The following is a 27,232-nucleotide window of genomic DNA, read 5'->3' as shown; positions in this document are numbered from 1 at the left end:
AACTCCACTTATGCTTGGTGGTGCCTCCCTGCAACAATGGACCGGAGGGGTGGCATATACTAGAATCGATTACCTATATTTCCCCCCTGCAGCAGCTGCCTGTTTAGGCTATTTTGGCAGTTTGGCATCTTCATCAAGGGCACTGACTTTGTCCCGGTAAGAAGGGGGTTGCCAAACTCATTCTTTGCCCCGGGTGAAAGAATGTCTAGCTTCGTCACGGCATACATTATTTTTTGTGTGTACAATTAAGCAATCCACCCATGTTTGCATATACTGTCTTAAGATAATGCAAATCAATTATGTAAGAGGGACGGGATCAACTGGTTTTGACATCGATAATCTATTGGCTGCCTTGTGTAAACAGTTCTAACTAGAAATAATGTAAATCCAGTTTGGGTGCGGCTTTCTTAGAACATTAATGTTAGTGACTTGCATTGGTTCTCCAATCTTCCAAATCTCTTCTCCTGGTGCAGGTTTGATCTAAGGCTTACAGGTCTTGTCTCTTTACAGGCAACAGAACAACTGACTTCCCTGAATTCTTGACTACAATGGCAAGTGAATCGGAACAAACAGAGGAGGATATAAGAGAAACATTGCGTTCAATTGACACGGTAATGTCTTATCTGAGCTAGAAACTTGTAAACATGTAAATTCTGTACAGTACTTATGAAGTGGTAGAGTAACATTGCATACTTCCATTAGTGAGATTCAGACTTGGCTGAGCAATTAGTAAGTGGTTAACAACCCTTAAATGTCTTGGCTTCAATCATTTTTTTTAGCTTTTTTTTTTCCTTTTTACCTGCTGATCTAGCCAGCAACACATTAACACTTCATGTTTTAGGGTGTCTCCACTCCGGATGGATGAGCAACAGATGCCTTTGGACAGCTGCATTGTCTATCTGGGGAGAGGGGAGTGTTACCGTGTTTCCCCCGAAAATAAGCCCGGGTCTTATATTAATTATGCCAACAAAAGACACAGTAGGGCTTATTTTCGGGGTAGGTCTTACCATGTAATGTGCTGTCTTTTCTCCCCCTCTCCCTCCCTGCCAGGAATCCCCAGTGTGAACTGAGTTAAAATGCTTGAACAATCCTATAATCCACTCTATTACAGTAGTATATAATGTACAATGTGTGCGTTTCTGTAATATAATTGTGCCAAATACATTTGTTATAGCGCCGCTCTGCACTTCTGTTACCCGCCGGAGCTCTCTTCCCCGCAATTATTATTTTTTTTTTTTTCCTCCACCTCAGCTCTTACCAAATCATAGAGACCCACTCATGGTTTGATGTGTCTTACGTCTCGTTTTGTAGTTTGCATCATAAGTGGTATATTTGCTATGCTACTTAGGTTTTTTTTTTTCTTTTTTTTTCTTTTATTATCATTATTATTCTTCTTCTTTCCTTTTTTAAATATAGGCCAACACTTATTTAAAATGCGGGAATGGCTTAGTACAATGGCTTGCCCTTGTGGCTCTATATTTTTTTTTATTTTTTATTTTTTTTTATTGCCTCCCCCCCCCCCCCCCCCCTCTTGGCTCCCAGGAATCTCCTAACTTTTCCTTCGTAAAAACCAGTCTCAGATGTTCATCGATCAAAAGTAGAATATGACTCGCTCTAGAAAATGACCATAGCCAGGGACATTATTATAACCATGTGGCTCACATATGGCTTATTAGTTAGCGTGCCCTAATTCTTTCTGCATAACTCCATGTTTTTTTGTATTCCCTCCATTTTTCCCATTTCTTCCTAAGTCCGCCAGTCGTCTCTAGGTGGCTGTCCTTTAACTCTTCCAGCCTGTATGTTTCCTCCACTTCGTCTATCCAGTTCCATACGTGTGGACTTTCCGTCTCCTGCCACTTTTTGGGTATAAGTTTCTTGGCGGCGTTTAAAAGATGAGGAAGTAAGGACTGCTTGTATTTTCTTTTCCCCTCCTGGCTGCAATGGAAGAGAACGACCCAGGGGTCTTTCTTTAAATCTTCGCCCGTAATAACTTTAATTTGACTCAGAATTATGTCCCAGTAAGTTTGTATTTTTGGGCATAACCACCAAAGGTGGGCCATCGTGCCTCTTTCTGGGCAGCCCCGCCAACATTCTGCGGTCTGATCTGCTTTGTATTTATTTGCTTTGTCCGGGGTAATATACCACCCTGAGATACACTTATAATTTGTTTCGGCAGTTCGTACGTCGATTGCGGATGAATGGGTAAGGAGCATAATCCTCTTAAAACTGTTTGACCCTCTTGTGGTTCCTAACTCTCTTTCCCATTTACCTATAAAGGGTGCTTCGCTCCGTGAACCTATCTTTACCAATAATCCATATAATTTAGTGATAGTGCCCTTACTATTCTTAGATTTACAAATCTTCTCGAGTGGAGTTAGCTCCGCCTCCGTCCGCAGTGGGCGGGGGAGGTTCCTTACAAAGTGATGCAACTGGGAGTAATGCCACCTATCCAAGTTCCAGAAATCCGTTTTGGATCTCAAGTCTTCATAGGTCATTATCTCTCCCTCCTTAATAATGTCCCCTAAGTGAACCGTGTCTGCCTTAATCCAATTCCCCCCAATTTTGTTTTCCCCTGGTGCAAAAAAAGGATTTTCCTTTAGGTTCATTAGTGGGGAATTAAATTTACCCTCTATTTGTGTCAGGGTCTTATCCCACATTCTTAAAGTGTCCCGTGTTAAATCAAGTGTTTTGTGGTCTAGTGCTCTGTGGTGTGCAGGGATCCAAATAATATTATTCAAATATTTACTAGTTAGTGCTTTCTCAATTTGTACCCACCTTTTGTCCCTCCTGTCCCGTGCCCATTCTACCGCCCGTGCTAAAACCGCCGCCTTATAATAACTTTTGATATCCGGGACTGCCAGACCACCAAGTGGTTTACCCTGTTTTAGGATGGAGAGGGATATTCTATGCTTCTTGTTTTTCCAGACGTAGTTAAGTAACAAAGAATTAAGGATTCTCAAAAATTGCTGAGGAAGGGCTATGGGGAGTAATAAAAATTTATAAAGAATTTTTGGGACTACAACCATCTTCAGCATATTAATGCGTCCGATCCATGATATAGGTTTATTAACCGTTTTTTTTAATTCTCTCTTGATCTCATTTAGTAAGGGAACGTAATTTATTTTATACATCTTTTGGGCTGTATTGGCCAATTTAACTCCTAGATACTTTAATTCTTTTGTCCAGGGGAACACGCAGATCTCCTTGACCCGACCCGCCTCCTTCTTGTTTAAATTAATATTCAGAATTTCAGATTTCGTTTCGTTAATTTTAAAATTTGAGATGGCACCATATTGTTGCAACACTTTGGAGAGCTTTGGGATAGATTTAGCCGGGTTGGTTAGGTAAAACAAAATATCATCGGCGAAAGCCGATAGTTTATGTTCCTCCCCTTCTACTCTGACTCCATTAATATCGGGGTCGTTACGTATGGTAGACAGCAGAGGCTCTAACGAAAGAATGAAAAGAAGGGGGGACAGGGGACAGCCCTGCCTTGTCCCGTTTTTCATCTCGAAGGGGTCTGATAGTGTTCCATTAATTTTTATTTTTGCTGTAGGGTGGTGGTAGAGTGTTTTAATCCAGCGGGACATCCTTTTTCCTATTCCCATGGCGTTAAGAGTCTCCATCATGAGCCCCCAGTCCACCCTGTCAAAAGCTTTTTCAGCATCCACTGACAGGAAAAGACCTGGGGGCTCATTCTGCCTTATGGTCTGTAGCAGGAGAATTGCCCTTAGACTATTATCTTTGCCCTCTCTGTTGGGCACAAAGCCTACCTGATCGGGGTGAATTAAAACGTGCATTGCCCCTTTGAGTCGCCCCGCAAGAATCTTGGCAAAGAGCTTAGTGTCTGTATTTAACAGAGAAATAGGTCTGTATGCCGAACAGAGAGAGCTATCTTTCCCTTCCTTCAAAATTATTGCAACCGTAGCCGCAATAGCTTCCCTGCTGAATTCATATTCAGACCCTAGCCCATTGAAGTATTTGCACATCCTTGGAATCAAAATGTTGCTAAATCTCTTATAATACTGGGAGGAAAACCCATCCGGCCCCGGGCTTTTACCCCCCATGGTGGTATTTAGAGCTTCTTTTATTTCTTCTTCGGATATGGGGCGGTCCATGTTTAACCTTTCCATCTCCTCAAGACTAGGAAGTCCTGCCCTGTCCAGGAAATCTCGGATCTTCCCCTCCCTTTCCCCTGCCTGCCACCCTGGATTTTTTAATGTGTAGAGTTCCTCATAATAGTTTTTAAATGTATCCGCTATTTCTCTATTTGCATATACCATGTTCCCGTCTTTCCATTTTATTTTTTCGATGTAGTTTCTAGCTTTCTTTTTTTGAGCCATTTTAGCTAGTAGCTTGCTTGGTTTGTTACCCCATACGTATCTCTCTTTGGAGATACAGTTAAGTTTATATCTCGCTTCCTGTTCCATGATCTCCTTGAGTGCGTCTCTCTTTATAGTTAAGTTAAGATATGTTTCTTTTAATCCCTGCACTTTATGTTCGCGTTCTAGGGTCTCTATCTCTTTAGTCAGGGAGTTAGCTTTACTTATCCTCTCTTTTTTTTTTTTAACGCCCTCCGCGATTAAAATTCCTCTGATGTAGGCTTTGTGTGTCTCCCAAAGGGTTGCGCTGGTTATCCCTTCTGTATCATTGATGAGGAAGAATTGTTTTAATTCCTCCTCCACCCTACTTGCCCCTCCTTCATCGCGTATCAGGCTATCATCCAGGCGCCACACCGGCCTCTGTCTCCTTTGTGTGGACAGTTTAATTTTCATAGAGATTGGTGCATGGTCTGACACCGTCATGATTCCTATGTCCGTTTCCGTTATAGAGTCCAGAAGTCTGTGGTCCGCCAGGATGTAGTCGATTCTGGAGTATGTACCGTGGGGGGGGGAGTAGAACATGTAGTCATGTTCCTTAGGATGGAAAATCCGCCAGGCATCGACTAGTTGGTGGTCATGAATCTTTTGTTTAATTCTTTGTAAAAGGCCATTTTTTGTCGTCCGCCCACGGAACGTACTGTCTTCTTTCGGATCCAGGGCGAAATTTAAGTCTCCCATCAAGATCGTATATCCCTCGGCGAAGTCTTTTAACTTTCCCAGAATTTTCCCCAAATATTGGGTTTGATGAACATTTGGGGCGTAAATATTTGCTAAGGTATAAACAATGTTATCAATTCTTACCCTCAGGAATAAAAATCTCCCTTCTGGGTCTGTCATCCTTGCCTCAAGGGTAAATCCAAACCCCCTTGTGAACCCAATTGCCACGCCCCTAGCACGTTTCGAAATAGAATCCCCATAAAACCAAGTGGGGTAGGCAGGGGAGAAAAGCTTAGTATTCGCATCTATAGTTAAGTGGGATTCCTGTATAAACACAACATCCGCTCTAAATTGTTCGATCTCTGCCAGTACCTTAAGTCTTTTAACGGCTGAATTCAAACCCTTGACATTGTAAGAAATAAATTTTGCTTCAGTCATTATTCTATAACTAAATCATTTCCTAATGAACTGTCCATGAGATTCCTTGGGAGCCAAGTTCCCTTTTCCCTTCCCCATCCACAGCCCCCCACCCTCCTCCCTCCACTCCCCCTCTCCCTCCCCCCCTGCCCAGGCCAATACAACGCCTCTGAACCGTAGGGATCTTTGGAGCCCCCTACCCATCGGTTCTTGTGGCTGAGGTGGAGCTCCTCCACGCCCCTCCCACCCTTTTTCCCCCAAAATTCAGGGGACTAGATCTTAAGTGGGTGGGGTAACAGATCTGCCCTCCCCCCTCCTCCCTCCACTCATCCCCCCCTCCCTCCCTCTTCCCATCCCCCCCATGCCGGATAGTATACCCCTGAACCTATCCCCCGGGGCCACCCTGGGGGTCATACCCCTTTCCAGAAAAAAGAAGAAAAGAAAAAGGGAAAAAAAAAAAAAAAAAAAAAAAAATTGCTATTCCACCCAACCGGGTAAGTCCACCACAGGCATATCGAATTTGCGGCAGAATCCCACCAGGTCCTCGGGAAATATTAATTTCGCTGATACCCCTTCCCTATGGCCTATCAAGCAGGCCGGGAAACCCCACTGGTAATTTATATTAAGTAAACGCATCTGTTCCAATAAGGGTTTTTGATGTCTTCTTCTGGCCAGTGTTTCCCAGGCCAGGTCCGTGAAGATCTGAATCTCTGTCCCGGCATAGGATAGCGGCGGCTTTTTTCTCAGTTTTCGCCAGATCTCCTCTTTATGTTCAAAATGTCTGAATCTAGCAATAATATCCCTATGCCAATTTCCTCCTCCATCTCTGATCTGTCCCACCCTATGGACCCGTTCTAATTTAAGGGGTCCTTCCGAAGCTTTTTCGAGGAGGGGGAGGAACAGGTCGTTGAGAATTTTTCTCAAGTCTTCACCCTTCTCCTCCTTAATGGAACGTATTCTTAAGTTTTGCCTTCTGTTACGGTTCTCTTGATCTTCTATTCGATATTGCAACCACCTCTGGTTTTGTTTCAACGACAGATGTTGGTTTTTTATTTCAGTGAGGTCCAGGTCCTGCTTTTCAATCTTTTTCTCTGCTTCCTCTACTCGTTCCAATACGTGATGTAAGTCCGTTCTTAATGTGCCGATTTCCTCTCTTATTACGTTCTCCAACCTCTTTAACATAGCCTCCATTTCTCCCATATTGGGAACGTGGGACTCCCGGCTAGTGTCATGCGTTAGACTGGCTGCATGTTCGGACTCTGTTGAAATGTCCGCCATTGGGGTGGCCACCTCCCCCGCTCCCTTTTTCATTGTCCCCGTTTTTTCCGCTTTTTTTATCTGTCCTGGGCTCTTGGTACTCCCGTCCGGGGTCATATAGTGTCTGATCGTACTTGTAGAGGAAGTCTCTTTAAGGTTTTTCGGGACCGCCCCCCTAGTTGACCTGTTCATATTGTATTTTTTTGTCTGTCTAATGCGTTTCCCCAGTTTTGAAGAAAAAAGGGAGGGGAGAAAGAGGGAAAAAAAACAAAAAAAAGAAAACGAAAAGAGAAAATGTTTTGCCCCAGGTATTCCGGGCGACCTTATAAGTTGAGTATTTCTTTAAATTGCCACAGGCGTTAGGATAAACTCATAGGTGAAGGGTTACGTACATTTTCCATCAAAGGTGATGCCACCCCCGTTTGAACCCGCCTTCTTGGGGGGACGTCTACAATGGGGGTCCAGCAATCCTTCCACAACAACGGGCGGGTAGGGGGGCAGTGTCTCCTCGTCTCCCTTATACGCCACTTATTACCTTCTTCTATTCCTTTTCTTTCCACTCTTATACCATCCCTCCTTTCCCCCTCCTTTCCCCCTCTATGGTAAGGAGGGAGCTCAGAACCAAATGGGCTGTTACGCCCTGTACCCTGTTCTTTGCCTCGGCGCTATGTTTTCTGAATGCCCCACGGGCTTTCCAGTACGACCATCCGGCGTTCCGGGCCAGGCCCAATGGGGGGGTAAAAATTCCTCTGACTTTTGTCTCTAATCTGCCGAACAAGTCCGCCAGTGGTTTCGCCGCGGTCTGCGGAGATAAGTGCAGTATCTCCTAGCTAGCCGGTACTTACCAGCTAACAGCTCAGTGGCAGTTCCTATAATGCGTGTGGTCTATGGTCCTATAGGCCATACATACTTATGCTCCTCAGGTATAGGAAATGAACTTATCCTTATTTTATTATTTTTGATAGGCTGCCAAGCTTATTCAGAAAAGAGTAGTGCATATTTAGTGTATTTATTGTATGCCTCTGATGTTTGCCCGTTGTTTCAAGTACAGAGCCCCCGACCTTGCTTTACCTTTATGTTTTTTTTTTTTTTTTTTTAAGTATGTCTCTCTCCCTTCCTTTTTTCTCCTCTCACAACAGAGGTAGGTACTGTGACAGCGGGGTGCCTGCTCTTTAACCACTAAATGTCCACATTAAAGTCCATATCAAACAGGGCTATGATTAGAGACCATCAGCATTCAAACTCTTAGGGAATATATTGAGACGAGGCATAAAAAAACCAAATTTGCAAGGCTCCTTTAAAACGTTTGAAGTGTGACAAAGTAAAATGTATGGATGGACTCCACTTTCTCCCCCTGTCTCCACTGCTTGGGCTAGGTCACCAGATCCACACACTGCATCCAAAGAATCATTAAGCCAATAACAAAAGGGTTAATATTACCTCGTTTGCTGGTCTTCATACATCAGAAATTGTTATTTTCACTTTTACCTCCTAGTGCCAGGGTTTCCAAGGGATGATCCGAGAAAGGAGGGGGGGGGGGCGGGCGACCCACCAGCGTGACCCAGAGGGAAGCCTCCCAGCGCTTCACTCGTGGTGAGCTTCGCCTGCTGCCGTCAGGGGACGGGGGGGGGGCGGAGGATGAAGATTTCCGGAGAGCGGGGGGAGTTGGTGTGGTCTGCGGGGAGAGCGGGCTAACCGCTCGGTGACCTCCTTTGCTGCGACGCATCCGCCGTCGCTGGAGCACCGCCAGGTCCCTCCATCCCTCGCAGCCTTCCCTGGGACAGATCCGTGGCGCTTGCAGCTCCTCCCTCCGACGTGCGTGCTTCACGTGCACCACGTCATCCTCTGGCCTAACCCTGCTTTGACTTCTTCCCCGCAATTATATTACAGAAACACACACATTGTACATTATATACTACTGTAATATAGTAGATTAGAGGAGTTTACAAGCATTTTTAACTAGGGCTTATTTTCGGGGTAGGGCTTATATTGCAGCCCTCCTGGAAAATAATGCTAGGTCTTATTTTTAGGGTAGGTCTTATTTTTGGGGAAACAGGGTAGGTGCGCTAGCAAAATTAGATGGACTTGCCTAACAAAGCTGAACTCTGCCTACTACTTTTTAGCAGGGGCGTCGGGAGGGTGTGGCTAGGGGGGGCTGGAGCCCCAAATGTGACCCCAAAAAGCCCAGAGTCTCATGTTGGCAAGGCTCCATGGTTAGCCCCGAGCGAGTGCTGAGTGGCAAGCGCCGGGACCAATCTGATCCCGAGTGCCACCGAATGTGGCCGCGTGCCATAGCAGGTCCTGCCTTCTGGAGCCTGCGCAACGCCTATGATGGACAACCCACTGGTCCAATTCCGGGACCGTGGGATGTGTGACGTCCATCATAGGCGCTGCAGGGTCCAGAAGGCGGGAATTACAATGCGCCTGCCGAGCCACATCCCCGCTCGGCGCTCGCTCCTCTCCTCCTCGGCTTGTCTCCAGGCTCCTCGGCTCTCCTCTCCTCCTCAGCTCCTCCTCTGTCGACTGACAGAATGACTGACTGCTGTAACACCGCACACCACGGCTGAGCTGAGGTAGGTCAGACAGACAGTGTATGTAAATGTCAGTGTATGTGGGTCAGTGTAGGTAGGTCAGTGTATGTCAGGTAGATCAGTGTATGTAGGTCAAGTAGGTCAGTGTCTGTCAGTGTATGTAGGTCAGTGTATGTCAGATAGGTCAGTGTATGTAGGTCACTACCGTCAGTGTATGTAGGTCACTACCGTCAGTGTATGTAGATCAGGTAGGTCAGTGTATGTAGATCACTACCGTCAGTGTATGTAGGTCAATGTATGTCAGGTAGGTCAATATATGTAGGTCACTACCGTCAGTGTATGTAGGTCACTACCGTCAGTGATGTAGATCAGGTAGGTCAGTGTATGTAGGTCACTACCGTCAGTGTATGTAGGTCACTACCGTCAGTGATGTAGATCAGGTAGGTCAGTGTATGTAGGTCACTACAGTCAGTGTATGTAGGTCACTACCGTCAGTGTATGTAGGTCACTACCGTCAGTGTATGTAGATCAGGTAGGTCAGTGTATGTAGATCACTACCGTCAGTGTATGTAGGTCAATGTATGTCAGGTAGGTCAGTATATGTAGGTCACTACCGTCAGTGATGTAGATCAGGTAGGTCAGTGTATGTAGGTCACTACCGTCAGTGTATGTAGGTCACTACTGTCAGTGTATGTAGGTCACTACCGTCAGTGTATGTAGGTCAATGTATGTCAGGTAGGTCAGTGTATGTAGGTCACTACCGTCAGTGTATGTAGGTCAGGTAGGTCAGTGTATGTAGGTCACTACCGTCAGTGTATGTAGGTCAGGTAGATCAGTGAATGTAGGTCAGTGTATGTAGGTCAAGTAGGTCAGTGTCTGTCAGTGTATGTAGGTCAGTGTATGTCAGATAGGTCAGTGTATGTAGGTCAGTGTATGTAGGTCACTACCGTCAGTGTATGTAGGTCACTACCGTCAGTGATGTAGATCAGGTAGGTCAGTGTATGTAGATCACTACCGTCAGTGTATGTAGGTCAATGTAGGGTAGGTCAGTATATGTAGGTCACTACCGTCAGTGTATGTAGGTCACTACCGTCAGTGTATGTAGGTCACTACCGTCAGTGTATGTAGGTCAATGTATGTCAGGTAGGTCAGTGTATGTAGGTCACTACCGTCAGTGTATGTAGGTCAATGTATGTCAGGTAGGTCAGTGTATGTAGGTCAGGTAGGTCAGTGTATGTAGGTCACTACTGTCAGTGTAGGTAGGTCAGTGTATATAGGCCACTACCGTCACAGCCCAGCTCCCAAAAAAGCCTGCGTCACATACTCCCTACCCCCCCCGGTTTCCGGTCTTCGACTTTGGGCTGATGCCCCTGGTCTTTTTGCCACCTAGCAATGCCCCTGCTTTTTAGGCTGTTAATGGCAATTGTATTGTTTCCAAAGATTTTACATACAGTAAATGAATAAAAGTTGACCATTGTAAGATTCTCTGTTGGTGTTAGATGGGATGTTTCGACCCTCTAACTGCCACTTTTGTTGGACAACTTGGTCTGAAGTTGAAAAATTGCTCTTACTGGTCAAATGAGCAGGATACAATGAAGGAAGACCTACAAAGAAACTAGTGCAGCCACCACATTTTAAGAATACTTAAGCTGTGATATAATTTTTTGAGGGAGTTAATACAGCTTTAAGAAATTGTGAAACATTGGCAGATATTTATCAAGCAAGTTGAAACAATTAGTCACAAGTAAGGATGAGCCGAAACACCCCCGGCCCCCGCCCCCAGGTTCGGGTCGCACCAGAACTTGCGAACAGGCAAAACATTTGTTTGAACACGCGAACACCGTTAAAGTCTATAGGACACGAACATGAAAAACCAAAATTGCTAATTTTAAAGGCTTATGTGCATGGTATTGTCATAAAAAGTGTTTGGGGACGCGGGTCCTGCCCCAAGGGACATGTATCAATGCAAAAAAAAGTTTTAAAAACTGACGTTTTTTTGGGGAGAAGTGAATTTAATAATGCTAAAAGTGAAACAATAAAAGTAAAATATTCCTTTAAATTTTATGCCTGGGGAGGTGTCTATAGTATGCCTGTAAAGTGGTGCATTTTCCCGTGTTTAGAACAGTCCCGCAGCAAAATTACATTTGTAAAGGAAAAAAGTCACTTAAAACTACTTGCGGCTGTAATGAATTGTCGGGTCTCAGCAATACAGATAAAACTCATTGAAAAAAAAAACGGCATGGGTTCCCACCCCACCCCCCACCCCCCCAGTCCATTACTAGGCCCTTTGGGTCTGGTATGAATATAATGCGTGGGATTCCCCCCAAATTCCATACCAGGACCTTCAGGTCTGGTATGGATTTTAAGGGGAACCCTGCGCCTAGATTAAAAAAAATGCCATAGGGGTCCCCCCAAAAACCCATACCAGACCATACCTTATCCGAGCACGCAACCTGGCAGGCCGCAGGAAAAGAGGAGGGACGAGAGAGCGCCCCCCCGAACCGTACCAGGCCACGTGCACTCAACAACTCGCCGATTCACGAACACGCGCGTCGCAAGTCCCGCTCACGTCGAAACCACTGACGTCCTAGTGACGTCAGTGGGAGCAATGCACGCCGGGAAATTCCCCGGACGGCGCATGCGCATTTAAATCGGCGCGGGTACGCGCCTGATTTAAATAGTACACTCCCCTAGCCGCGGAATTAGAATTCCCCCGGGGGATTTAGGATCCGCCGTCGCAAGTTTGGAGGGGAGTGGTTTGTGAATTAGCCACTTGCCTCCTAAACTTGCGGGAGCGGATCTTAATTCACGTAGATCGAGCGGATCTATAGATCCGCTGAGCTACGTGAATCTGGCCCTACGCCTCCGCAAACTACAGAGCAAGTGCTTGAGGAATACGGCACTTGCTCCAGTAAGTTGCGGCGGTGTAGTGTAAATAGCTTACGCGAGGCTGCCGCAGATTATTGGAGAATCTGGCCCAGAGGGTTGTTATTCAATCACTTCCTGCAGACATTTGCCCATAACAACCATTCTTCAGCCAATGTACAGAATCTACTGAAGACATACAAACTGCTTCCCATGGGTGTATTGATGATACACAAGGCAGACTTCTATGTAATTCACCTTGTAAAGTCCTCTACAAACTGTTTTCTGTTTCTAGGATGGTGACGGCTACATTGGTGCTAAAGACCTTCATTATATTATGGAAACCTATGGTGAGCTATTAACAGATGAAGAGGTTAATAACATGATCGGGGAAAGAGATATTGATGAAGATAGTTTAATAGCTTGCGAAGGTAGGTTGCTTTTGTCTTTGTACTCTTTGAACCCAAGTGGGTTTTCCTTATTGGGAAGTTGGGACTCATTCACATACTGGTTGGCAGGGAAACTATTCCCATGCACACTCTGGCCCGGATTCTCAAACGAGTTACGCCGGCGTATCTCCAGATACGCCGTCGTAACTCTAAGTCCGAGCCGTCGTATCTATGCGCCTGATTCTTAGAATCAGTTACGCATAGATTTGTATTAGATCCGACCGGCGTTAAGTCTCTTACGCCGTCGTATCTTAACTGCATATTTACGCTGGCCGCTAGGGGCGTGTACGCTGATTTACGCCTAGAAATATGTAAATCATAAATTCACGAACGTACGCCCGGCCGACGCAGTACAGATACGCTGTTTACGTTACGTTTTTCCCGGCGTAAAGTTACCCCTGCTATATGAGGCGTGCCAATGTTAAGTATGGACGTTGTTCCCGCATCAAATTTTGAAAATATTACGTCGTTTGCGTAAGTCGTTCGCGAATAGGGCTGGGCGTCATTTACGTTCACGTCTTGCGGGTTAATTTGGAGCATGCGCACTGGGATACTTTCACGGACGGCGCATGCGCTGATAGGCAGCACCGATTGGCACTGATAGGCAGCACTGGTTGGCACTGATAGGCAGCATTGATTGGCCCAGGTTGGCACTAATAGGCAATAATGCAGCATTTGTTGGCACTAATAAGCAGCACAGATAGGCAGCATTGGTTTGCACTAATATGCAGCACTGATTGGCAATGGTTAGCACTAATAGGCAGAAATGCCACATTGGTTGGCACTGATATGCAGCACTGATTGGCACTAATAGGCAGCAATGCGGCATTGGTTGGCACTGATAAGCAGCACTGGCACTGATAGGCAGCACTGGTGGGAACTGATAGGCAGCATTGGTTGGCACTGATAAGCAGCACTGGCACTGATAGGCAGCATTGGTTGGCACTGATAGACAGCACTGGTTGGCACTGATAGGCAGCATTGATTTGCCCTAGTTGGCACTGATAGGCAGTAATGCAGAATTTGTTGGCACTTATAAGCAGCACTGATAGGCAGCATTGGTTGGCACTGATATGCAGCACTGGTTGGCACTAATAGGCAGCAATAAGGCATTGGTTGGCACTGATAAGCAGCACTGGCAGTGATAGGCAGCATTGGTTGGCACTGATAGTGGAGAGGGGGAGTTTCACAATCAGCAGATGCAGATCTTGAATTTTGCCTGAGCTGTTCAGTGTATGAAACTGTCAGCTAATGTCACTGCATGCAGGGAGAGAAACCAGTTGTCAATAGTCGGAGAGGATGCGGGGTGAGCGGGACCGAACAGTTAAAAAAAACAGTCAATGGGATGGGTCTGGGCGGGCCGCTACATTCCTCTGGCTCCGCCCCTCTCTAAAGCAGCTCAGTCATTGGCTGGTGTTGAGAGAGCTTGGTCCAGCCCACCCCCGGCATCGCGGCTGAGTTGTAAGTCACAGATCAGCCGCAATGTCCGTGATGTCGGGGCTGGGGGCGGGACCAAGCTCCCTCAACACCAGCCAATAATTGAGATGCTTCAGAGAGGGGGCGGAGCCAGAGGAATGTAGCGGCCCGCCCAGACCCCCATCCCATTGATTGTTTTTTTTAACTGTTCGGTCCCGCCCACCCCGACATCACCTCCGACTCATGACAGCGCGTCTCTCTTCCTGCATGCAGTGACATTAGCGCACAGTTTCATACACTGAACAGCTCAGGCAAAAATTACGATTTGCTGCCTGTAAAACTGCATGGGGTGATTAGGGTCAGCATGGGGTGATTAGGGTGTGCCCAGGCACACCCGGCACACCCCGTGCGCACGCCTATGATAAATACCGATGTACTATGGTGTGGTCCGCTTCCCTCCGCTCAAGCTCTGTAGCTAATGACACGTAGAGCACATGTGGCTACATACATTCTAAAGCAGGGGTCCTCAAACTTTTTAAACAGGGGGCCGGTTCACTGTCCCTCAGACCGTTGGAGGGCCGGACTATAAAAAAATGATGAACAATTTCCTATGCACACTGCACATATGTTATTTTGAAGTGAAAAAACAAAATGGGAACACATACAATATTTAAAATGAAGAACAAGTAAAGTTAAACCAACAAACTTACAAGTATTTCAATGGGAACTATGGGCCTGCTTTTGGCTAATGAGATGGTCAATGTCCGGTTCCATATTTCAATTGCAAGCCCCCCCCCCCCACAATCATTAATTGCAAACCGATCATGATCATTGCAAGCCCCCCCCCACCTCATCATCATCATCATCATCATCCCCTCATTGCAAGCCCCCCCCTCGCTATCATCATTGTAAGCCCCTCGTTACAAGTCCCCCCCCTCACAATCATTAATTGCAAGCCGATCAAGATCATTGCAAGCCCCCCCCAATCATCATTACATCATCATCATCATCAGCCCCTCATTGCAACCCCCCCCTCACCTTTGCAAGCCCCCCCCACCATCATCATCATTATCAGCCCCCCCCAACATCATCATCATTATCAGCCCCCCCCACCATCATCATCATCAGCCCCCCCCACCACCATCATCATCATTTCATCATCATCATTTCATCATCATCAGCCCCCCCCCAACCATCATCATCATCATTACATCAATATTACATCAATATCAGCCCCCCCCACCATCATCATCATCATCATCATCATCATTTCATCATCAGCCCCCCCACCATCATCATCATCATCATTTCATCATCAGCCCCCCCACCATCATCATCATCATTACATCAATATCAGCCCCTCCCCCCACCATCATCATCATCATCATCATTTCATCATCATCCCCTCATTGCAAGCCCCCCCCCACCTCACCATCATCATCATCATCATCATCATCCCCTTATTGCAAGCCCCCCCTCGCCATCATCATTGTAAGTCCCTCATTACAAGTCCCCCCCCCCTCACAATCATTAATTGCAAGCCGATCAAGATCATTGCAAGCCCCCCCCAATCATCATTACATCATCATCATCATCAGCCCCTCATTGCAACCCCCCCTCACCTTTGCAAGCCCCCCCCCACCATCATCATCATTATCACCCCCCCCCCAACATCATCATCATTATCAGCCCCCCCACCATCATCATCATCATCATCATCATCAGCCCCCCCCCCCCACCATCATCATCATTTCATCATCATCAGCCCCCCCCACCATCATCATCATTTCATCATCATCCCCTCATTGCAAGCCCCCCCCCACCTCACCATCATCATCATCCCCTCATTGCAAGCCCCCCCTCGCCATCATCATTGTAAGCCCCTCATTACAAGCCCCCCCCTCACAATCATTAATTGCAAGCCGATCAAGATCATTGCAAGCCCCCCCCCAATCATCATTACATCATCATCATCATCAGCCCTTCATTGCAACCCCCCTCACCTTTGCAAGCCCCCCCCCATCATCATCATTATTAGCCCCCCCCATCATCATCATCAGCCCCCCCCACCACCATCATTTCATCATCATCAGCCCCCCCCACCATCATCATCATCAGCCCCCCCCACAATCATCATTTCATCATCATCAGCCCCCCCCACCATCATCATCATCATTACATCAATATCAGCCCCCCCCCCCCACCATCATCATCATCATCATCATCATCATCATCATTTCATCATCAGCCCCCCCACCACCATCATCATCATCATCATCATCATCATCATCATCATCATCATCATTAGCCCCCCTCCCACCTGTGATAAATGTCCCCCCCTCCTCCTCCTAGACCAGCTCGTCTGATAGATAGAACGCTGGCACTATCACACAAGCTAGTCTAGGAGGAGGAGGGCGGGACATTTATCACAGCGCGCCAGAACTGTTAACACTGTGATCTCCGTGACACAGCGGGATCGCAGTGTTACAACCTGCCAGGGTCGGGTGGGCCGGTTACAAGTCCTCGGCGGGCCGTAGTTTAAGGACCCCTGTTCTAGAGTAAAGTCTCAAAGTTCACATTGTCTAAGCACGCTCTGATCCCCCTACAGCAGTGATTGGCTACTTAGCTCACTCTGCTTACCCCTGCAGTGACTTTGCAGCATATTGATCTTTAATGCAGCACAGAAGGGTCGGTAGGGGGAGGGGCTAGCAGGTCTTCTGTGAGATTGACAATTGTTTGTTCCACAGTGCCCACAGCTACAAAGGTTAGCGGGGACTTGTTTTTTCAAAGCTCATTAACCTCTTCACCCCCGGAGGATTTGGCTGCCCAATGACTGGGCCCTTTTTTGCGATTCGGCACTGCGTTGCTTTAACTGACAATTCCGCGGTCGTGCGACGTGGCTCCCAAACAAAATTGACGTCCTTTTTTTCCCACAAATAGAGCTTTCCTTTGGTGGTATTTGATCACCTCTGCGGTTTTTATTTTTTGCGCTATAAACAAAAAAATGCAACAATTTTGAAAAAAGAGCAATATTTTTTACTTTTTACTATAATAAATATCCCCCCCAAAAAAGATATATTTTTTTTCTACATATTTTTGGTAAAAAAAATCGCAATAAGTGTATATTGATTGATTTGCGCAAAAGTAATTTCGTCTACAAAATAGGATATAGATTTATGTCATTTTTATTGTTATTATTAATAGCAGCGATCAGCGACATTATGGCGGTCACATTGGACACTTTTGACGCTATTTTGGGACCATTGTCATTTATTCAGTGATCAGTGCTATAAAATGCATTGATTACTGTGTAAATGCCACTGGCAGGTAAGGGGTTAACCACGAGGGGGCGAGGAAGGGGTTAAGTGTGTCCTAGGGACTGATTCTAACTGTGAGGGGGATGGGCTACATGTGACACAACACTGATCACTGCTCCCGATGACAGGGAGCAGATGATCAGTGTCCTGCCACAAGGCAGAACAGGGAGATGCCTTGTTTACACAGGCATCCCCCATTCTGCAGGTCTGTGACACGATCGCGGGCACTCGGCAGACATCGAGTCCGCGGGACCCGCGGTCACACTCACGGAGCTCATGGCGGGCGCACGCGCACCTGCAACGCCGCATCTTAAAAGGGACGTACGGGTAAGTACCTATGCGCAGCCATGCCATTCTGCCGACGTAATTAGTCGTGCCGCTGTCCGCAAGTGGCTAATCATTTTTTGGGAATATATAAATGCTGGCATGTCCCTACCATGGCCACAGGTGCACTGCAACAGGAATTAAACCCCAAATCAATTAAACCCAATCTTTAGATGTGGTAAGTGCATTTGTTTTCTTTTTAGGCTTTTTCCTGTTGTTTTCACTTGATGATCCAGCCAGTAATACATCACCTGTATTAGGGTGCCTTCACTCTGGATGAGGGAACAACAGACATCCTTGGACAGCAGCATTGTCAATAATGGGGGGAGGGGGGGAGTGTTAGGCCCCGTACACACGAGAGGATCCATCCGCTGTAATTTATCCGCGGACCGTCTCCAGCGGATAGATCCCCTGGTGTGTACAATCCAGCGGATCTGTTTCCGCGGATTTTTATCCCCTGGGATGGATTTCAAGCAGATAAAAATTTGAAGACATGCTTTCAAATCTATCCGCTTGAATCCATCCCAACGGATTGATCCGCTGGTCTGTACAGACTCACCGGATCAATCCGTCCGAAGGGATCCCCCACATGCGTCGTAATAATTTGACGCATGCGTGGAATTCCTTATATGACAGCGTCGCGCTCGTCGCCGCGTCATCATCGCGGCGACGGCGCGACACGTCATCGCGAGGGGATTTCGGCGCGGATTTCGATCCTATGGTGAGTACACTCCATCGGATCCAAATCCGCTGAAATCCTCGAGAGGATTTATCCGCGGAAACGGTCCGCTGGACCGTATCCGCGGATAAATCCTCTCGTGTGTACTAGGCCTAAGATGCACTAGCAGATTTAGATGCACAAACAAACTGAAGCTAAACTCCAGCTCACACATTTTTTAAGCAGTTACAGTAAAAAAAAAAATATATATTTTGGAATAAAGGTTTTACATAAATAAAATCTGATCATTGTAATCACCCCTGTCAGTGTTAAATGGTTTATCTCTCTTAACCCTACACTCTTAACCATTGCATCTGCAGAATTGATTGATCCGATTAAAAACCTACTTGAAAAAAAGAAAAAAGAACAGGAAAACAAAAGCACCACATCTAAAGATTGGTAAGCTGCAATATAATGCTTGATTTTGGGTGGAAGACCGCTTTAATGCACATTATAATTTACCTTAGTTGGTGAGAAGAGCTTGGATGTGTTGCTGTAATGGTGAGGATGATTTGCTCCACATTGGCTGCAGCTAGAAGTCTTAGCTTCTGTCAGTCACTGCAAGGCCCCTAAAGTATAGACGTTGCCTATCCTGTTGGGAAGTTACTATAAAAATGCAGTTGCATAAAGCAGCTCTGACCTGCCTAGAGAGTTTGGGAATATGGAACTTCCCACGTACGCCCACCTATGTTTTCATAGAAACTTTTCCTTAGAAACAGTCATTCTGGTGTAATTGCTAAATAAAAAAAACTTGTCGCCAGCCTAAATGCCCGCAGTAAGATATCAGAGATCCCTAATCATGCTGCCAAACGTATCTTTAATTAATACATTTTTAATCTAAATGCCTCCAATATAACCACGTGAAGCTTAGAATGTTTTTGGAGTTACACAAACTTGAAATGCTACTGTTATTGGATAATCTAGCTGCTGGTGGTGGTGGGCTCTTTAATATTGGATAGTGAAAGAACCACTCTGGATAGCTGCTGGCTGTTGGTGGCGGGTTATTTAAAATGTAACTCCACTTTTGTGGGAAAAAAAAAATCTAACAAATAAAAAATATAGCATATACCATTGTGACACAAACTGTATTGTAATTTAAAAGAGAAGTATGGGTTTTTCCCCCATCATGCTTACCTAGGCGGATGCTGCATCTGTTCCCCAGCGCCTCTAAACTGAGAACTGAGCGATCGGACACTGTTGATGGCTCGGTTCTCCTACAGCTCCCCGAGCAGAGAGTTGCTGGCCGTCAATCAGCACCTCTCCTCTCTGCTCCTCCACACTCACTGGAGTGCTGGGCTGTGGAGGGGCCGGGAGCAGCCGTCTCCAGCTCTCAGCACCTTGCTGAGAGGCTGAGACGGGTCTCAGTTCAGGCACCTGGTGGATCTAGACTTTATTGTCGGGATCTCAAAAATATTCCAATTGCACACCTTCCTGTTTTAATGCATAGAAACGATCACAAAAAAGCAACGTTTCGAAGTCGCACAGGACCTCTTCGTCAGGCAAGTGCCTGACGAAGAGGTCCTGTGCGACTTCGAAACGTTGCTTTTTTGTGATCGTTTCTATGCATTAAATTTTTTTTGGACGTTTTTCTAAATGATCCCCGGTGTGCTGGCGAATATATCTACATGGACACTTTATTGTCGGGATGACAAGATGTCTGGTCTGATGGCAGTGACGACAGCAGAGAGTGAACTTTGGACCACTCTCTGCTGAAAACGGGTCACAGAAGTGCAAAACTAAATGCACTCCTGTATTCCATAGGAGAAGCCCAGCCAAACAAGCTCAGGCTGGACTTCTTCTTTAACCACTTGCTTACTGGGCACATATACCCCCTTCCTGCCCAGGCGAAATTTTAGTTTTCGGCACTGCGTCGCTTTAACTAACAATTGTGCGGTTGTGCGACGTGGCTCCCGAACAAAATTGACGTCCTTTATTTCCACAAATAGAGCTTTCTTTTGGTGGTATTTGATCACCTCTGCGATTTTTTTTTTTTTTGCGCTATAAACAAAAAAAGAGCAACGATTTTGAAAAAAAACACAATATTTTTATACTCTTTGCTGTAATAAATATCCCTTTTTTTTTTTTTAACTATTTTTTTTCTCAGTTTAGGCCGATACGTATTCTTCTACATATTTTTGGTAAAAAAAAAGCGCAATAAGCGTATAGTGATTGGTTTGCTCAAAAGTTATAGCGCCTACAAAATAGGGGATAGAATTCTGACATTTTTTTAATTATTTTTTTTACTAGTAATGGTGGCGATCTGCGATTTTTATTGGGACTGGGACATTATGGCCGACACACTGGACACTTTTGACAAATTTTTGGGACCATTCACATTTATACTGCGATCAGTGCTATAAATACTGTATGCACTGATTACTGTATAAATGTGACTGGCAGGGAAGGGGTTAACACTAAGGGGCGAGGAAGGGGTTACATGTGTTCCCTAGGAGTGATTCTAACTATGGCGGAAGGGGACTGACTGGGGGAGATCTGTGTCCCTATGTACAAGGGACATAACATCGGTCTTCTCCCCCTAATAGGACGTGGATCTGTGTGTTTACACACACAGATCCACGTCTGTGTAACTGCCAATCGCAAGTCCCTGGCGGTCATCGCGACCGCCAGGCACGCGCATCGGCACCTCAGTGACGGGGTGGCGCTCGCGCGTCCCCCAGTGGCCGGAGGAGCCGAGGACGTCAATAGACGTCCTCCCGGAGATTTAGAGCCACCTTGTGGCCATCTTTTGTCTATGGCCGGGGCTCCAAGTAGTTAATGTTATTAACAATTTCATTTTAAAACTGCAGCACTGTAATTTTCTGGGGAGGTACTCCTAAAAGTGGAATGACTTCCAAAGTTATGCAGACCCTTCTACTTTCCTCATTAGAGCCCTGCAAGTGCATCAGCTGATCAAAAATTAAAAAGTCACTCCCATAGAGAATCAGTATCCAAAAACATAGAAGAACAAACAGCTTTTCTTTCAGAGGAGAAGCAGGTAGGAATATGCAACAGAGCTTTTCCAAATCCTTGAAATGTTCACTGGCCACCCAGAGGGGATTGTTTTATTTCTCAAAAAAAATTGGAGTTAATCTTTAATATTGGCTAGTCACTCACTACTGTTTTTTGTTTCTCTTGCAGAGTTTATACAAATGATGATGGCAAAGTGAAGACTGTGCAGAATGTTTTAAATGTATTGTACAAATGTTTATTGTCCTTTCTTTGCTTGTAACTGAATAAATGTCCCCCCCCCCCCTTACTGTCAGATTTCATGTATGTTAATTCTAGAATTAAATTTGGGTGGTGGTGGGTTGGTGGTTGCTTGCACCGCCTTCCCGTCTGCCGCCTGCACCAGGGGGGCTTGCCACGAATGCCGCCTTCCCATATACAAAGAAAGAGAGCCGCTGCTCCAGCTGTATGATGATAACCTGAGATGGAATGTCTCGTAGAGTGCCAGCCCCGGCCCGCCTCCGTGGGAAATTTGTAAGAAAAGAAATGGCTGCACATCCAGGAATCCCGATTGACTTTTATTGTTCAAAGTGATAACACCAAAGACATAAAACACAAGGTCACGTCAGGTGAAGGCTTTGAAGAGGGGAGATTCCCTTCCTAAGGCCCCTTTCACACTGGGGCGGGAGGCGCGGTGGCGGTATAGCGCCGCTAAAAATAGCCGCCGGAATTGCAGTGGGATTCGGCTGCTAGCGGTGCGGTATAAACCCCCGCTAGCGGTCGATAAAGGGTTAAAACCGCCCGCAATGCGCCTCTGCAGAGGCGCATTGCGCGCGGTATTAGCACGGTTTCCCATTGTTTTAAATGGTTGTTTTGTTGCCTCACAACCTGGAATTAACATGGATTGTTTGAGGATTTGCATTATTTAATTTACAGAACTTTGAAGATGTTTTTTTTTTATTATTGTGAAGAAAACAACAAATAGGACAAAATAACAGAAAAAGTCAATGTGCATAACTATTCACCCCCCTTAAGTCCCACGGCGGGGGACTGGAGCGGTACACAGAGGGGAGGGGAGCGGAGGATGGCGGGGGAGCGGTACACAGAGGGGAAAGGAGGACGGCAGGGGACTGGAGCTGAGCATTGCGGGGGACACAAGCGAAGCACGGCAGGGGACACCAGCAGTACATGGAGGGGGACCGGAGCAGAGCATGGCGGGGGACATGAGCGGAGTACGGCGGGGGACACAAGCAGTACATGGAGGGGGACCGGAGCAGAGCACGGCAGGGTACAGGAGCAGAGCACGGCAGGGTACAGGAGCAGAGCACGGCAGGGTACAGGAGCAGAGCACGGAGAGGGACTGGAGAAGTACATGGGTGACAGTAGCGGTACACGGCGGGGGACAGGAGCGGTACACGGCGGGGGACAGGAGCGGTACACGACGAGGGACAGGAGCGGTACACAGCGGGGGAATCAGAGCACCGCTGACAAAGTATCACATAGTATCGGATTAGGCATAGAAGCATTTGCCTGAGTACAAGTACTTAGGCAAATGGTCGGTATCAGCACCGATACTGATACTAGTATCGGTATCGGGACAACCCTACTTAAAACAATACAAATTCAATTGGGTTTAATGCGATAGAAACAGAGTTCACTCACACATTTTAATTATATGTACAAATCCCACCACTTTCCCAGCCCTCCTCTCTGCACAAATCCCCCCACTTTCCCAGCCCTTCTCTCTGTACACATTAACCTCCGCTTTCCCAGCCCTCCTCTCTGTACACATTAACCTCCGCTTTCCCAGCCCTCCTCTCTGTACACCCCCCCCCCCACTTTCACAGCCCTCCTTTCTGTACACATCCCTCCCTCCACTTTCTTAGCGCTCTCTCTCCTCTCCCCCCCCCCCCCGTTTATCATTCCCAACTCCCTCACCTCTTCCACCACCAGTGCACCAGACAATATGGTATGCACAGGCTTTTTTTGCAGGTGATCGAGGAGCTGTAGCTGGGCCCTAGTTTCAGGGTTCCTCCGTGCTACATTGTAAAGGCAGGGACGGAAGCTGCCTCCTGCATCAACATAGGCAGCTGTACGTTGCCGCGTTGGGAGCCAAAGAATGCGAGGGCTTTGCAGCGCTAGTGTGTAATTACAGGTTGGAGCAGAAAGCCCTGAGAAGGACACATCACTGCACCCCCCCCCACCCCCAATAAATTGTACCATTAGGGCATCCGTCCCTTCCGCCCGCCCCCTTGTACCGGCTCTGGGGTTAGGTTATAAAAAAATATCCAAATCTTTGATGATCCCTAGGAGCACCATCAAATCTATCATAACCAAATGGAAAAAACATGGCACAAAAGCAAACCTGCCAAGAGACAGCTGCACACCAAAACTCAAGGATCGGGCAAGGAGGGCATTAATCAGAGACCTAAGGTAACCCTGGAGGAGCTGCAGAGTTCCACAGCAGAGATTGGAGTATCTGTACATAGGAAGCCAATAAGCTGTACGCTCCATAGAGTTGGGCGTTATGGCAGAGTGGCCAGAAGAAAGCTATTACTTTCAGCAAAAAAACAAAATGGCATGTTTTGAGTTTGCGAAAAGGCACGTGGCAGACTCCTAAAATGTATGGAGGAAGGTGCTTTGGTCTGATGAGGCTAAAATTGAACTTTTTGGCCATGAAAGGAAACGCTATGTCTGGAGCAAACCCAACACATCACATCACCCAAAGAACACCATCCCCACCGTGAAACATGGTGGTGGCAGCATCATGCTGTGGGGATGTTTTTCAGCAGTCGGGACTGGGAAACTGGGAAAGATGGATGGTGCTAAATACAGGGATATTCTTGAGCAAAACCTGTACCACTCTGTGTGTGATTTGAGGCGAGGTTCACCTTCCAGCAGGACAATGACCCCAAACACACTGCTAAAGCAACACTTGAGTGGGTTAGGGGAAACATGTAAATATGTTGGAATGGCCTAGTTAAAGCCCAGACCTCAATCCAATAGAAAATCTGTGGTAAGAATTATAGATTGCTCTTCATAAGCGCAAACCATCCAACTTGAAGGAGCCAGTGGTAAGATGTGGCAAGCTCATAGAGTCTTATCCATAGTGACTTGGAGCTGTGATAGTGATAGCTGAGGATGACTGTGATGCAGCATTTGTCCTGAAGACCTGAAAACAGGATCTGCGGTGATGAGGAGACCCTTCAGCCATTGTCCAACCAGCCTGGAATGCAGCTTTTTGCTAGCAGAAACTGTGGTGTGGCACTGGAGCCTAAAGTAATCCTATCTACTCTGCGCTTAGTCCTTGCTAGCATCTAATCTGTCATGCAACCAGATCTTTGACTACCAGGTGACTAACCTTGCTTAGTCTATGTTGGTTATTGAGCCGTGAGCTAAAACTAGCTATAGAATCCCAGACCTGAAGGGACAGGGTTAACAAAAATAACAGATGCTGCATATAATCTCTAGTGTAATAAACATGTTAATTTACAAATAGATTGCAGGGTTCTGAAAGGGACGGTGCACATAAGGCTTTTCTGCTGCCCCAAACTCTTGTCCTTCCTCTGGGATCTCGTATACGTGCTTGCTAATGCCCATTACCAGGCGGGAGAGCGTGTTCATGTGACATCAACATTATGGGGGTACCCCAACTTAGAAGGGAGCTGAACACCCCAGTGTCTCTGTTTTATAACCTGACGCTATCATACAGGTGTCTCCCAGGCCCACAATACATACACCTGCAGAGCACCACAGAGCAGTGTCCCATTTCATCAGTGCAGCTTGACTCTGCCATCTATCTCCCAGTGACAGAAGGGGGTCCCGCTAGGCACCAGCGCGAACCCCATGCGTACAGATAATTAACTATTGTCTCTTCGGTACCATAAAGCTTGGTCCCTAGGGTCTCTGCCATATGGATCCAGTCCCAGTTCCTGGGGCATCGACTACATACGTGGGAGACTATGAAACGATCCCGTCACTATACATGAGACCCATCACCCCTGCCGGTACCGCTCTCCCGTTGTCTGGCTGTCATTTCATCCTTCTCTTGTACTTGTTGCCCTTAGAAATAACATGTCACCACTTCACCCGGTGTGTGTGCATAACAGGCTCTGTTCTCCCATTTGCCATTATCACCATGCACCCCTTTAAGTAACTTCAGACCAGATTAGGACAAAGTTTCAAAAGCTTTACTGGAAACATTCAGCATTAGGCTGCATTCACACCTAGGCGTTTTGTCGCCTGAAGCGCGACGCTCAAAGACGCTAGAGGGGAAAAATAACATTATTCTCTATGGAGATGGTTCACATCTCCACGCCGAACACCGAAACGCCGAACGCCTGTAGCTCAAACAAGTTCCGGACCCTTTTTTGTTGCGCGTATCGGGCGGTTTGGACGTATTTGAGCGTTTCCATTTCCCATAGAAAGTAATAGAAACGCTCGATTCTAGAGACTATCGCGACAACGAGCGTTTGCTACGGGCGTTTTGTCGCTTTAATCAATAGAACTTTTTCACCCAGGCAGAAGATTAAAAAAATCTACCAACATAGCAACAAGTGATGAAAAGATGATCATTTTTCCTATTGGCTAAAATAAAAAACGTCGAAGTAAAAAAACGTCGGACAACGCTGTATGCAAACGCGCAAATAAGCATGAATACGCACGACAAAACGCCGAAAAAAACGCTGAAAAAACGACCGAACGACCGACGCTCAGGTGTGAATGCAGCCTAACAGTTCCAAGACTAAGTGCACAGACTTTTCCCTAAACAAATCCCAAACTCAGGATTGTGGCTGCCCCAGCCTACCTGCACAGGCAAGAGTCCATATACAGCAGAGCCCACAGTGGAAGATCTCCAGAACTGTTTTTCTTAAGGGAGGACTGCAGGTCCCAGCAATCAGTGAATATCTGCTTTAAACTATTAGAACATAAGATTACTTGCCTAAGAGTTTCTGCTTCTGGTCTGGCTGAAAATACAGCATCAGTAGCAGCCCCTGTGTATATGAGATCATGTGACTCCGTTCTCTGTCTCTCTCTTCACTTCCTCCTTCCAAAGTTTCTGACCTAGACACATAGAGACACTAATGTGATGTACATAAATAATCTCTGTGAATATTAAGCAGCAGAGCCTCTTACATACAGTATAGGGCAGCACATCCTGACAGTTGGTTGTGAGATTATGTATTACCAGGGCTTTTTTTCTCAGAGAATAGGTGCAGGAACTCCTCCCTTCCAAGTCACCCTTGATTTCACCCCCTACCCACCTCCGAACACCGTTCCTTGGTTCCACCCCTTACCCACCTCCCAGTACTACCCCTTTTAGAGAATGCAGAAACAAGTATAATTTTGTGACGCTAAGTATTTTGTATAGAATTTGTTAATGATAACAAGAAAGGCAGTAAAATAGATCTAGCAACAATGTACACCCCAGCGACAATAGATCCACCCCAGCAACAATGGACTCCCAACAGCCAGCATCAATCGACCTTCCAGCAACCAGCAGATCCCTCCCAGCAATGATTGACCCCCTGCAACATAAGACCCACCTCCAGCAACAATAGACCCCCCACCAGCAACAATAGACTCCCCTGCAAAAATATATCCCCTCCTCCAGCAACAATAGTTTCCCCAGTAGCCAGCATCAATAGACCCTCCAGCAGCCAGCAACAAAGACCCCTCCCTCAACAGTACATCCCTCTTAGCAATGACTGACCCCCCCCCCCCAGCAACAATAGATTCCCCACGGGCAACAGAAGAACTCCCCAGCAACAATAGACCCCCTTCCTTTGCAAAATAGATCCCCTCCAGCAACAATAGACCCCCCAGAAGCCAGCATCAATAGACTCCCCAGCACACCCCAGAACCTCTTTCCATTACATACATTCAGTTCGGAAGGTGCCGGAACTGCGTTCCCCCGCGTTCCTGCTGAAAAAAAGCCCTGTGTTCTCATGCA

The 27,232-nt window shown here is 46.6% G+C and overlaps 1 protein-coding gene across 1 annotated transcript; it reads left to right on the top strand.

The window, feature by feature from the left end:
- The first annotated feature begins 396 nt into the window (after positions 1-396).
- On the top strand, positions 397-21,590 carry LOC120937982 (calmodulin-like). The gene is made up of 4 exons (XM_040351578.1): positions 397-611; positions 12,405-12,540; positions 18,654-18,732; positions 21,472-21,590. Coding segments are annotated over exons 1-4 (279 nt in total). The 5' UTR covers positions 397-548; the 3' UTR covers positions 21,473-21,590.
- Positions 21,591-27,232: the final 5,642 nt, after the last annotated feature.

This window comes from Rana temporaria, chromosome 4, assembly GCF_905171775.1.
Source record: "Rana temporaria chromosome 4, aRanTem1.1, whole genome shotgun sequence".
Classification (NCBI taxonomy): domain Eukaryota; kingdom Metazoa; phylum Chordata; class Amphibia; order Anura; family Ranidae; genus Rana; species Rana temporaria.
Note: the sequence above shows the minus strand (reverse complement) of the source record. Positions and strands in the feature narration are given on the sequence as shown.

Coding starts and splice junctions, on each gene's coding strand:
- LOC120937982 (XM_040351578.1), top strand. CDS start 549: ATGGCAAGTGAATCGGAACAAACAGAGGAGGATATAAGAGAAACATTG. Junction 612..12,404: donor CATTGCGTTCAATTGACACG/GTAATGTCTTAT, acceptor TTCTGTTTCTAG/GATGGTGACGGCTACATTGG. Junction 12,541..18,653: donor TAGTTTAATAGCTTGCGAAG/GTAGGTTGCTTT, acceptor TTGCATCTGCAG/AATTGATTGATCCGATTAAA.